Here is a 14,099-nt window from a genome sequence, read left to right as displayed (position 1 = left end):
TTTCATATGTGGGAACTCTCATTGTCTACTCAAATATTCCATGGGCGCAGGTTCTACCTAGCTGATTGTGGGGATTTAATCTGCAGCTTGTGCAGCTAATGGGAAGATTTTCGATCCTCTTCCTTGGTCGCCCCACCCCTGGGGTTCAGCTTTGGTTTTATCCCACCTCTGTGTGTGGGCCATCCACAGGAGTCTGCTCCTGGGGCTGCCCTAAAGCACTTGGATCTGCCCCAGTGAGGACAGGGTGCAGAGGTGGTATGGCTGCTTGGGTTGCGGGAGCCCCAGCAGTACCAAATGCACAGGGAAGCCAGTGGCCACGGGTGCAAGAGATATCAGGATAGTTATCATTTTAAAGATCAGTTTTTAGAATGTACCTCTATGTAGTGATTTTGCAGGGTCTGCAGGTCTGTTTGGTCTTTAAATCAAGAAAGCCTTACACTACTGTTTCTGTATTGTTTCTCTTTGCTTTGTGCAAAGAGAATCTGCTTGCTCTTGGGAGCTTCCTGACAGCAGCTATTTCCTCTGCATTCCATTACTCCTCTCAGCCAGGTGCTTCATTTATCTTTACCTACAGACCCCAGGATTGGCCACTACTCTAGCAGGAAAATTATTGAAGTTCCAGAGGAAGCAGGGATAAGGAAAGGGTTTTATTCCTGCTTTACCTACATCGAATGCCATGCCTGCAGTACCCACATGCCCTCACACACTTTCCTTCCCCTACCAGATGTGGAATTCCTTTTTGGTCCAAATGATCTTGGATCTGTTGCTTGACTCTGGGGATGAACAAAAGCTCCCAAAGGGACAATTGTTGCAGTGAGGGAGTGAGGGTACGGCATGTTCTGACCACTTTTATTTCCTTTTCTGCAGCAGAAATTGTATGTAAGGTGACAGTCCACTCACAGTTTCCTTATGCCTTCATCAGGAGACAAAGGACAAGCTTTTCCCCTTCTCACTTTCTGTCTCTCTCTCTCGTAGATAAATATATAGACAGAGAAGTAGAGGTAGATAAAGATACGGATATTAGAGAGAGTGCAAGATTAAGAAAAGAGATAGGCAGCATATCCTTTTTAGAAGATGCAAAGAAACCTTTGCAAAACCCTGCTGAAGAAAAATACACAGTAGTCTATTAATTCCATTTCTTTTCTTGAGAAAGAAAAATCACTGTGTGAAAGTATATGGGTCTCAGGCCCTCTGTAGAAAAATTTCCCAAGCATCTTCCATTAACACACATATAATTCCATAAATCATAGCAATTGTTCAAATTATTATTTATCTATCGACATTGAAGTAATTAAATAATCAATAGTTTGAACTTTAAATGTTTTTACCCTTTGGGAGTAGAGAAATGCATGTCCCATTTTTATTTTAAAATCAGTAAGACTGTTCACCTTTATGTGACTAAGTGACCACTAAATTTTATTGCAGATGTGCTTTAAATATTTGGTAAATTTATTTGTCTTCTGGATTTGTAGGTTGGGCTTCTGGGACTTCAGATGTTGTGGACACATGATTCAGAAGAGGCTTTAAATAATGCAAAAGATGACAGGAAAATCATGCAAGTGACCAATCAGAAATTTTTGGATATTCTAAATACTCTAATTGGTCAGACAACACATGACCTGAGCAAGTTTGATAGAGTGAAATTTGAAACTCTAATTACCATCCATGTGCATCAGAGAGATATTTTTGATGACTTGGTAAAGTATCATTTTTTCCTTAATTTAAAATAATTTAGTATACTAATTAATAAGTTAGTGCTTCTAATAATGAACAGTTAAGTATTATACATATTTCTTAACTTATATGAACCTTCCATCTGCTTGGTCCTTTTTCACAACTATCCAGTATAGTTGTATAGTTGTAGACAACTATACAATGTCTACAAATATCTATATTTGGAAGTTTTAACAATCATATGTGTATATTCACCTTTGGCATTCTGAAAGTCTGGAATCAACTGATGTGATTTGAACTAATTGTTTCATTAAATCAATAACCAGGGATGTGATATAATTTAGGTGGGCTTGGTCATGAGTTATGATGATGTTAGTTCATAACTTGGCCCCTGTATAGAGAGGGCAAGGAGAGCCTGAAGAGAGAGGCATGTTACTCCAGGTTGGTAGGTGGAAGTTTTAATAAGCCAGGAAGTTTACTCATGAGGCTTGTCTTGGGCAGCCACAAGCAGAGTAGATCTCTGCATTTGTCTGCCAAAATTTTCTAAGTTTATATAGAGGCCTTAACTGTCACATATACCATCCAGATGGTCTCAACAACACATTGCTCTCTCAAGGCTGCGTCCTTGAAAACAGCCCCACTGTGGGAACAGTGGGCAGAATGCCCATTCCAAGGACAGGGAAGGGGATTAGGAGCCTCCAATTGCCTGCGTCCATCCAGCTCGTGGGTCAACCTGCGGTCATGTCTTCTAGATTACCTCTTCCAACAGATGAGCCAACTGTGAAAGAAGTCCAGATTGAATAGAACCAAGCTTCAGGGAACTCTCATGGCTGTTCAATTGATAGTGTCCAACAGGGCATCATGGCTTGCTTTGGGCAAAGTTCTGCAGGGTGGGAGTAAGAGGGATGATATTTGAATTCCCTTTGGAAATAGAACCCTAACCAGTGGTCTTGAGCAGTAGTTATCTATTATGGGGTAGGGGCCCCAGGTGGCTTTGATATTGCACCATTTGACTAGTTTTGTCTTTAACTACCACTGCTTTATTCTATTTGATTTTATCTATCTTTTAGGCATCTTTTTCCTTCATCAGAGACACATAATTCATGCAACTTGGGGTGCTTTTTTAGAGACTATGATCCCAGGCTACCTGTTCCAAATTTGTATCAAAAGTTCTGATCAGATAAGTTGTATTTATTGAAGATTGAAGGACATGTAGTCTGTCTATTCCCCTGTAATCTAGATCCTTCTTTCTCAAAGTGTTGTATGACAATCAGTTGCATTGGGCCTCACCTAGGAGCTTGTTAGAAAAGCAGAATCTTCAGCCTCCCCACCAGACCTACTGAACCATAATCTGCATTTCAGTACTATTTCCAGGTGATTCATATGTGTATTAAAGTTCAGGAAACACTGTTCTTGGATTTCTCTGGTTCAAGCTAACCGTCAAAAAGCCGCATACTTTTAGACCATATTGCTTTGGCCTTCCACAGATTTGCTTTCACTGAATTGCAATTACCATTATACTTTGGCTTTCCTTGAAGTCCACTTCAAGAAATGTTCATATGGAATCCATTACTATACCTGCTATGAATGTACTATTGAGGATATCTATACATCTCTCACTGACTCTTAAAGCTGAAGTCTCATGGAAGAAATTTCTTTTTAAAATCAAAATGCTCAGCACATCTTTACTTTCTGTACAAAATGGATTTTTTAAAAGAAAATATACACACAATTAAGACTATGAAACTGTTTTCTTTTTGTCTTAATTGCTACTGAACTCATGGTCAGTTTGCATTCCAAGTAAAATGAGATCTCATGGCCAGCATGTATGCATTTTATTTTTCCATGTATAATGCTTAGAATAGACTGATGTACAGTAACAACTCAGTAAATATTAGCTATTTTTCTTTACTTTTTCCTCCTCCACCCCCTCTTTACCATCTTATTGGGTTGTTGAAAGTAGCTAGCTGACCGCATCTCCATGGCTGAGGGTCCTGTGTTAGAGAACAGAGTCCCTGGGGGTGGTACTAGACTATGTTACCTGAAAGCAGCTCTTTTAAGATGATGAATACAAACTGCATTTTAAGAGGGAAGATAGGAATTCTTAACTGGAGGGGGAAGCGAGATCATAAACAATGAAACAACAACAAAATGCAAGATGGTAAATAGCATGAAGACTTGATTAGATGGAGAACTGAGCATTGTACGGTTGCCAGAGTCCGTTTTTTACTGTCGAATGACCTGGAAGTGGGCCCTGGGTTGCGGAGCAGTGAAGGGGACCACTTGCCACTTCCTATGTTGGTTCCCCTGAGTGGGCAGGACTGGGGTTTCTCCAGGTTTGCTGATGCAAAGTCATGAAGCACTGTAGAATGTGGTGGCGGTGGGATGTTGTTCCTAAACGTGCTCAGCTGGTTTCTATCTCTTGCATCCATGGTGGTGGGAGCCCAGTACCTCTTGCCCCATGGGTATAAGCTGATGACTGGACAGATTGATTGGTTTGGCCACAATGCTACTGCAAGAAGTCATGTGTGCATATATGACCATGCATTTCTCTGCTTAATCCCTTCCCATTTCTCATGGCTTCCCATTGCCATGAGAACAATGCCCAACCTCTATGCTCTGCCCTATGAAACCTCAGCTCTCACTCTTTCTCCAGAGTCCTGGATGCCTCAGCTGTACTGAACTTCTTTCAGTTTCTTGAACATGCCAGTCAGATCTTCTGGGTCTTCATCTAGAATGTTTTGCCCTCCTACACCTCCATCACCCCTTCTGTTTTATTTCCCTGGCTAATTCCTACTATTTTTGCAGGGTTTAATTTAGATGTTTCTTTCTCCAAGTATCCCGCTTAGACCTTCTAGACTAGGTGAGGTTGTCTTGCTACATAATTTCATTACCCTGAGTTTCTTTTCCTACTTTATTGCAACTACTTGTTTATCTGATTGTCTTTTGTCCTCTTCTGTCAGCTCCAGAAGGCAGGAACCATGTCTGTCTTTGTTCACCCATCACAGTGTCAGGCCCAAGGAGGGACTCAGTAAATATGTGTTAAATGAATGAGAATCAATTCGTGAATGAGTGAATAAAAACTGCCCATATGCTTGTGTTTTATGCTACTGCAATTCAGTACTAATCTCTTTGTATTTCATGTTTTTAAGGTAAAAATGCATATCAAATCAGTTACTGATTTTGAATGGCTAAAACAGAGTAGATTTTACTTTAAGGAAGATTTGGATCAAACAGTGGTGTCTATTACAGATGTTGATTTTATTTACCAGAATGAATTTCTGGGATGCACTGATCGTCTTGTTATCACTCCATTAACAGATAGGTAGGAAACTCCATTTTTATTATTCCATTTTTGTAATTAAGTCATGTGCTTAAAATTGTTTTAAAATTGCATTTGAGGGACTTCCCTGGTGGCGCAGTGGTTAAGAATCTGCCTGCCAATGCAGGGGACACGGGTTTGAGCCTTGGTCCAGGAAGATCCCACATGCCACGGAGCAGTTAAGCCTGTGCACCACAACTGCTGAGCCTGCACTCTAGAGCCCGTGAGCCACAGCTACTGAAGCCCGCTCGCCTAGAGCCTGTGCTGTGCAACAAGAGAAGCCACCACAATAAGAAGCCCGCGCACCGCAACGAAGAGTAGTCCCCGCTTGCCGCAACTAGAGAAAGCCTGCGCACAGCAACAAAGAGCCAAGGCAACCATAAATAAATTAATTAATTTTTAAAAATTACATTTGAAATGTTAACAAAAGCGTATTGCTGTCGTGTGGGGTCCGTGCTAGCTCATCAAAGTCTAACAATGGAACAGCCATCATTGTTAGTTAAATGCATATATACATTTTTATGAAATAGAAAAAGATAAAAGAATAAAAGGACGCTTGAATGTTGACTATGAGTAATTTAGTAGTGAAATTTAGATTGCAGGATGGACAAATGTCTCTAGAACCATAAAGGGGATCATTAGAATTGCAAAGAAGGAAAGGACATTGGAGGTGGTCTAGTTTAGTCTCCTGGTTTGTCAAATGTGGAAATTAATACCTAAAGTGATGTTTCTTGGCTAGGTCTGAATAATCAGTCAACGGCAGATCCCCTCACCATTCTTTCCAATATAGGACACTAGACAAGAGCTGGGTTTTTTTCATCTTTATATGTCCTGCAATTACCTGGTTCCATGTGCTGTGCATAGAAGACAATACACGTTTGTAGAATTGACTTAAATTGGGTCATAGAACAATGAATTCTGCTGTTACTTTAAATAGGGCTGCCTCCAGGTAAAATTATGATACAGCCAAATTATATCTTCAACCTCCTCTAGACTCATCCAACCTCCCTTTATATGCCCAGTCCCATCGCAGCGTAAATTTTTCAGGGTGTTTTCCCTTCAGTCGATGTTTACATGTAAAACTTCATGTCTTATGAAGCTTTACTAAGTTTGCTTAGATCTGAAGTAAATATAACTGAAGCTGGATTAGGGATACAAGGAGATTCATTATATTGTTCTTTACATGTGTCTAAATGAGCGAAACATTTCATAGTAAAACGATTTACTTGCAGTGGTGTGCTGGAGCTGGCTTGTACCAGCTTGCAAGAGCCAACGTCATGCATCTCTTCCCAGTTTTGTGCTATCACATTGGTAGCTTGTTATCAGCCATGGTGGAAGTATTTATACCACAGAAATCAGCAGACATAAAAATCAGATTTAGGGAATTCCCTGGCGGTCCAGTGGTAGGACTCCACGCTTCCACTGCAGAGGGCACAGGTTCGATCCCTGGTCAGGGAACTAGAATCCCACATGCCATGTGGCATGGCCAAAAAAAAAATCAGATTTATTTTTGTTCCTGGAGAGCCCATTGTTAAACATCTGCCAGTACACTGCTGCTCATTTGGTTCTCTGACTTGGGATTTATCGTGACCACAATGGAAGGAAGGCCTGCAGGTTTTTTACGTCAGAGTTGAGTGTTTTTGCAAACGCTGTATTACTTCTAATGAATATCAGATACTCCAGCCTTGTTTGGTTGCTTGTCTCTTATGTGGGCTGCTCAAATTCTAAAACAAACAGGCTCATTCCAATCACACTGGACTTTTGCTCATGCTTTACTGTAACATGTGTTATCCCATATTCACAATGCTTTATCTCATTCACTTTCGCAGATGCTATATCACTTTGGCACAGGCTTTGGGAATGAACATGGGAGGGGCTCCAGCAGGACCTGCGGGCACTGGCAAAACAGAAACTACAAAAGACATGGGAAGATGCTTGGGAAAATATGTGGTCGTGTTTAACTGCTCAGATCAAATGGATTTCAGGGGGCTAGGAAGGATTTTTAAAGGCAAGTGTCAAACACTTATTTTTGGTGAATTTATTTTTATTGCAATTAAATGTTATTTTCTGATAGAAGTCTAAAATGATAGTATCCCACATAACCAAAATTAATATAGGTTGATGCATATGATATTGCCATTTTTCTGGGTCAGAATGGCTGGATATCATCAATTTAATATTGTTCAGTACTATTGCTGGCATTACAGTCCATGAGTTGAATGTGTATTGGATTATGAAAATGGAATCAATTTATTACTGCCTGAAACAATGGTGGAGGAGATAAGATCAGGATAGCAAACTGATTACACATGTGACTTCCCTTCCTGCATTAAATCCCATTGAAATGAAAGATTTTTATTATTTATTTATCTACTTATTTTTGGCCACGCTGTGTGGCTTATGGGATTTTAGTTCCCCTACCAGGGATCGAACCTGGGCCCTCTGCAGTGAGAGCATGGAATCCTAACCACTGGACCACCAGGGAATTCCTGAAAGATTTTTAAAAAGGATGGTAACACTAGAAAACAAGAAGAGGGGAGGCACCAGCAGATGGGAAATTTTGAGAATATCTGGAAAGATAGATAACAGGTGGTTTCAGATGGACAAAGAAAAAAGATTAGAGAGCACTTCAGTCTTAGAACTCAGTGCTCTGTGGTCTTCTTTTGGTGATTGCATGCAGACCCAAACTTTAAGTACTATCTAAATGATCAAATTTACATCTTTAGCTCAGACTTACCCTTGAAACTGTGGATTCACATAATACAACTGATATCTACTCCTTGACATCACCACTTAAATATCTAACAGGTCCAGATTCACTGTATCCAAAACCAAACTCCTGGTCTTCCCTCCCTGTATCTACTTCTTCCTCAGCCTTTCCTGACACACTAAACACCCACTCCATTCTTCCAGATGCTTACACACAAATCTTTGACTTATCCTTTACAGCTCTCTTTCTCTCATACTCACATCCAACTGTCAGCAAACACTATTAGCTATACCTTCAAAATACATCCAACACCAGCCACCTTCTGTTATCCCCACTGCTGTCATCCTAGTTCATGCCAATCATCATCTCTCACCAGTGCTACTCCAATAAGCCTCCTAATTGGTCTCCCTGAGTTTACCCTTGTGCTCTCCATTCTAATCTCAAAACTGGTTCCTTCCAATTGTAAGTCAGATCATGACACTCTTCTGCTGAAAGCTGGGCACTGGCCTCACTGAGAATAAGAGCCTGTGTTGGTCCTGTGTTGTTTTGTACAGTCATACCTGCTCCTTCCCCATTGCATGGCTGTGACCTTCTGACCTCATCTCCCGATACTGTTCCCTCACTCTCTCTACTACAGCCACTTTGACCTTTGTGATGTTTCCCAGACATCCTGAAGCACACTCCCTCCTCCATATGATTGCTATTCCTTAGATTCTTCCCCCAGATATCCATCCACATAGCTCACTTGATAAAGGGCATCCCCAGCAAACATCATACTATTGAAAATTTGAAAGCGTTTTCTTTGAGATGATATAAGATGAGGATTTCCATTACTATTAGTTCTACTTATCACTGTATTCTGTATCCTGCCCAGTTGCAGTAAGGAACAACAACAATAGCGACAACAAAAATACAAAGACTGGAAAGAAAGAAATATAAAGTATAGTTATTTACAAATGATATGGTAGACAGTAAAGAAAATTCAACAAAACTATAGAAAGTCGAATTTAGCAAGTTTACTTGAATATGAAGTCAACACACAAAAAAATAAATTTTATTTTAATTAACCATGCACAAAAAAAAAGAAAATGAAAATTTCAGAAAGATATCATTTAGCACATAATTAAGAGAGTGTGGTATTTGTGTAGGGGTTGATAAATAGACCAGTGGAATATAGTAGAGAATGCAGAAATAGGCCAGGGACACTTGACATATGGAAAAGGTGGTATTGAAAACCAGTGATGAAGAGATAGACTTTGCAATAAGTCATTCTGGTACAATAGATGATTAATATTTAACAAGGGAAATTGGATCCCTACGTATATAAAAATTGGATCCCTATGATGTATAAAAATCAGTTCTGGGGATTAAATGCTTAAATGTGGTAGGCAAAACATATATGAATTTTAGAAGGTAATAAAGGCAAATATCTTTGTTCTCAGAGTAGAAAGGGACTTTTTATACAAAAATAACAAACTATAGAGAAAAGATTGATACATTTAAACAGGGTAAGAGAATATCCCTGTAATAGAAACCATGGGATTGCTCATCCAGCTCCTATCTTTAATTACCTGCCTGTTGGATATATATACATTGTACAATTCAGATTTGAACTGAGCAGGTCCACTTATACACATATATATTTTTTTTTAATTTATTTTTTGGCTGCACTGGGTCTTTGTTGCTGTGCACAGGCTTTTCTCTAGTTGCAGTGAGTGTAGGCTACTTTTCCTTGCGGTGTGCGGGCTTCTCATTGGGTGGCTTCTCTTGCGGAGCACGGGCTCTAGGCACGTGGGCTTCAGTAGTTGTGGCCCTCGGGCTCAGTAGTTGTGGCTCTCGGGCTCTAGAGCACAGGCTCAGTAGTTGTGGCACACAGGCTTAGTCTGCGGCATATGGGCTTAGTCTGCGGCATGTGGGATCTTCCTGGACCAGGGCTCAAACCTGTGTGCCCTGCATTGGCAGGCGGATTCTTAACCACTGTGCCACCAGGGAAGCCCTACACAGATTTTTTAAACTAAATACATACTACAGTACTACATGGTCTCAGGTTTGTTGAATACCTAGATGTGGAACTATGGATATGGGAGGGCTGACTGCAAAGTTATATATCGATTTTTGACTGTGTGGAATGTCCATGCCCCTAACCCCTGCATTGTTCAAGGGTCAATTGTACGTGTGTTGTGTGTATATACATATATATATAATTTTACAGTCTTTTGTGATACATCTCTAAGAAGGAGAAAAAAATAAGCTACAGACTGAGGGAAGATATTTTAACATGTATAGCTGACAAAAGATTAATATCCAGCATTAAGAAAGATTTTCTTTGGACTTCCCTGGCGGTCCAGTGGTTAAAGCTCTGCGCTTGCACTGCAGGGGACAGGGGTTCAATTCAATCCCTGGTTGGGGAACTAAGATCCCTCATGCCGCATGGCGTGACCAAAAAACAACAAAAAAAAGAACGAAAAAGAAAGAAAGATTTTCTTCAAATCATTAAGAAATACAAAACAATAATGAGATAGCATTCTCACTCTTGCCAATTGGTAAGAATGGACAAGTCTGACAAACCACTGTTGGTAAGGGTGTGTAGAAACTAACCCTTGGTACTTCTTCTGTGTGTGTAAGTTGGTAGCACTGCTTCAGAGAACAGCAAATAAATCAAATTTATTAATTTGATTGTATACTGTATATATTTATACTGTATACAGTATTTTATAGATATATAGAAAAATAGATACACACACAACAAATTTTGAACGAGCAAAGTACGTAGTGTTTGTGAATACATGCATAAGAGCAGTAGTTTAAAAACATGCATAGGAACCATTGACATCAAATTCAGGATAGAAGTTACCTCTGGAGAAGGAGAGAGTGTGGATCCAAGAGAGACAGACGTGGACTTGAACCGTAGTTCTAATATTTTATTCTTTAGGATGAAATCTGAAGCAAAATTGTTAAGATTTGATAGGTGGGTACATGGGTATTCATTATATTATTCATTATAATTGCCTGTACTTTAAAAAAAATTAAACCCAAAGAATCACTTTTTAATCAAAGAGAAAGTTCTTCTGTGGATCACTCCTGGCTTAAGGGTTGAAGATGGTTGAGAGAAGCAGACTAGAGCACCAGGTAAATCCTAGAATGCCAAAACTATAGCAGAAAGCAGAGAAAAAGAAAAGGAAGTGGCTGTCTCCAGTATTTTTCCTCCATGTAAAAGGTCTGAAGTGGGAGTCCTGGCAAAGATCAGTGTCAGGTAGAGGCTTGTGCCAGAGAGGCAAGCCCTGCACCAGGTCAGACCTCATGCTCCAGACCCAGAGGGTAAGCTCTCCTGCCTCTCTCATCCCTTCCCCCAAATTGCCAGAGGCAGCCATGCATCCTGCAAACAGGAATTTGCATTTGGAATGAGGAAATACACACATATGAAGAGATAAGCAAGTATCATAAAATATTTGAAGACATTAAGGAGGCACTCACAAACAGCAAAGAGACCTACTGACCACTTAACTGATTAATAGAGGAAACCAAAGAAAATGCAAAAGTAACTAAAATTAATGGCTTCAGAGAGATTCAAGAATTTACCACATACAACCAATTAAAGAAAAAATAAGCCGCTATGAAAAGAATAACAATTGGAATAATCAGAAATTGAAAATAAAAATTGAGAAAAAACAAAAACAAAAAACCTCTCTTGAGTTGGAATATCTAGCCAAGAGAGTACATTGCAAAAAGAAATGTAAAGTTTGAAAGAAAAATTTAAGGGCCATAGGGATAGATATATAAGTTCCAATATCCACATAATGGAAATTCCCAAAGGAGAGAGAAGAAAAAGTGTGTGGGGGGGTAGATGGGGGGAAGCAATAATAAAAGAAAGAAAAGCATTTCATGCAGTTGAAGATAGTGAAGGTTTTCATCCTTAGAGAATAGACAGGAGCAATGTTCCCAATATCCAGGTCTTCCTTCGTGCTGGGTTTTGTAAGAAATAAATAAACATCCTTTTGACCATTCTCTGTCTCACCTAGCTTCCTGGCATTTCTCTCATTGCAATAAGAAAGGAACAGAGTGATCTGACACAGACAGGGCATCCGTTATTTTGTTAGTTTCCCCAAATATTATGGCTGCTTCACCCCCATCCCCACTGGAGGTGGCACATCCAGACTGAATCAAATTTTTGTCACCCTTCAGCATCCCTGGTGTAATGATGTGTCTGTACTTTCATTCTGGCAGTGTACTATTTTCATTGTTTTGGTGATGATGTACAAATAATTAAACCTTTGTATATCACTGGAATTAACTAAGTCTTTGTAAACAGCCAGGTATGAAATTTACATAAATTGTATTTCAATATAAAATTGTTTGAGAGTGCTTTGGAGAAATGATTGCCATCAAGAAGGTATATTACAAAGTAAAACTTATCAGATTAACTGTTTTTCATACCAGGTCTTGCACAGTCAGGTTCTTGGGGCTGTTTTGATGAGTTTAACAGAATTGAATTGCCTGTATTATCAGTGGCAGCCCAACAAATTTACATTGTTTTGACAGCAAGAAAAGAGAGAAAAAAACAGTTCATTTTTTCTGATGGTGATTGTGTTGATTTAAATCCGGAATTTGGAATCTTCTTAACAATGGTGAGAACATAGGTTTTATATATTTTTAAATTTTTTATTGAAGTAGTATAGTTGATTTACAATCTTGTATTACTTTCTGGTGTACAGCAAAGTGATTCAGTTTTATATATGTATATATTCTTTTTCATATTCTTTTCCATTATAGCTTATTATAAGCTATTGAATATAGTTCCCTGTGATATACTAGGACCTTGTTTTTATCTATTTTATATATAGTAGTTTGTATCTCTAATCCCAAACTCCTAATTTATCCCTCCCCCACCCCCTTTCCCCTTTGGTAACCATAAATTTATTTTCTGTGTCTGTGGTCTGTTTTTGTTTTGTAAATAAGTTCATTTGTATCATATTTTAGATTCCACATATAAGTGATATATGATATTTGTCTTTCTCCGTCTGATTTACTTCACTTAGTATGATAATCTCTAGGCCCATCCATGTTGCTGCAAACAGCATTATTTCATTCTTTTCACTTCCTTGGTCAGGTTTATTCCTAAGTATTTTATACTTTTTGATGCGATTTTAAAAGGGATTGAAGAGCATAGGTTTTAAATGCAATTTATTGGTTTAATTGTTATAGACTCAAATAAAAGTAGGCATATATTAGTGGGTAAATGACTGACAATCCAGGGGTCAGAGTATAGTCCCTGTTATATGATTTTTTTTTTTTGAGTAGTAAAAATAGTCCAGATAGAATATAAAATAGTGATATGTTAAAGATAAAAATAGCTACTGTTTATTGAGCATTAATTTTGTGTAGGGGGATGGGCTAAATATTTTATATATTGTATCAGACAGGGAGAAGCTACAATAACAATTCCCCAAATTTTAGTGGTTTAAAACCTCAAGGATTTATTATTCTCTCATGCCCCATGTCCACTTTGGGATGATGGTGTCAGGGTGGAGAGGGCAGGGGATGCTTTACATGTCTTTACTCTGGTACTGTCTCAGTCGTTACTGGTTGCTGTAGCAAAGGAAAAAGAGAACAAGAAGAATTATGCTCTGGTTCTTAGGGTTTCTGTCCAGAAGTGACGCAGGTCACAACCATTGGTTAAAACAATTTACTTGGCCACACCTAACTTTGAAGGGTCAGTGAGGTATAGTCCCGTAGTATTTTGTATGGCGGATATTTTATAACCAAGACACCCGAGGCTCAGGGAAATTAAAAAAACTTGCTCAAGCTAGTTAGAGAAAGATGTTATTGTCTGTCTAACATCAAAACCTGACTACTTACCCTCTACACTTGGCTTTTCTCTGACACTTAATAAAGGATGATGGAAATGATTTAAAATTTCCAAAATAATTCAACAAGGTCCTATACCAAAGAATTGTAACAAATTCAGTTACTGTGTGATTGAGGGCAGAGCTCTGTGATACAATGTTGTAAAGACAGAAGACCAAAGGCATGAATAAATAGAGGTGTTTATAAATTGGAGAAGTGAGGTTAATGTTGAACTGGTTTTACTTAATGCTTTTAAATGATCTCTATCCTGTTAAGTCTCTAAGTCGCAAGATAATACAAGTACTCTGAGTTTTAAGTGTCCTGAGTGGATAAAGATAAATTATAGGAAGAAAAATCAGAAAATTTTCTAATTTCTGCCAGTTAAGCAGTTGGGGGTAAATATTAATAATCCTGACGTGATCAGTTATAACTCAGGAAATTAGATGAAGAAGTTTACTCAGTGCGATGCTGTGGCTCAGAAGAATTTAAAAGAGTCTTAATGTTCCCTTTGGATTAAGAATAATATTGGAAATATCAATTAGATAATTG

The 14,099-nt window shown here is 38.8% G+C and overlaps 1 protein-coding gene across 1 annotated transcript in view; it reads left to right on the top strand.

Moving 5' to 3' along the window:
* DNAH8 (dynein axonemal heavy chain 8) overlaps positions 1 to 14,099 on the top strand; it is a 310,762-nt gene that overhangs the window by 117,112 nt on the left and 179,551 nt on the right. Inside the window, exons 38-41 of the mRNA XM_061195092.1 lie at positions 1,473 to 1,697; positions 4,827 to 4,999; positions 6,826 to 7,004; positions 12,144 to 12,331. Coding sequence (XP_061051075.1) covers positions 1,473 to 1,697; positions 4,827 to 4,999; positions 6,826 to 7,004; positions 12,144 to 12,331 — 765 coding nt within the window. The remainder of the gene's footprint in view (positions 1 to 1,472; positions 1,698 to 4,826; positions 5,000 to 6,825; positions 7,005 to 12,143; positions 12,332 to 14,099) is intronic.

Source organism: Eubalaena glacialis, chromosome 7, assembly GCF_028564815.1.
Source record: "Eubalaena glacialis isolate mEubGla1 chromosome 7, mEubGla1.1.hap2.+ XY, whole genome shotgun sequence".
In the NCBI taxonomy this organism is placed as follows: Eukaryota; Metazoa; Chordata; class Mammalia; order Artiodactyla; family Balaenidae; genus Eubalaena; species Eubalaena glacialis.
The sequence above is the reverse complement of the archived record's forward strand: the minus strand, read 5'-3'. Positions and strand labels throughout refer to the sequence as shown.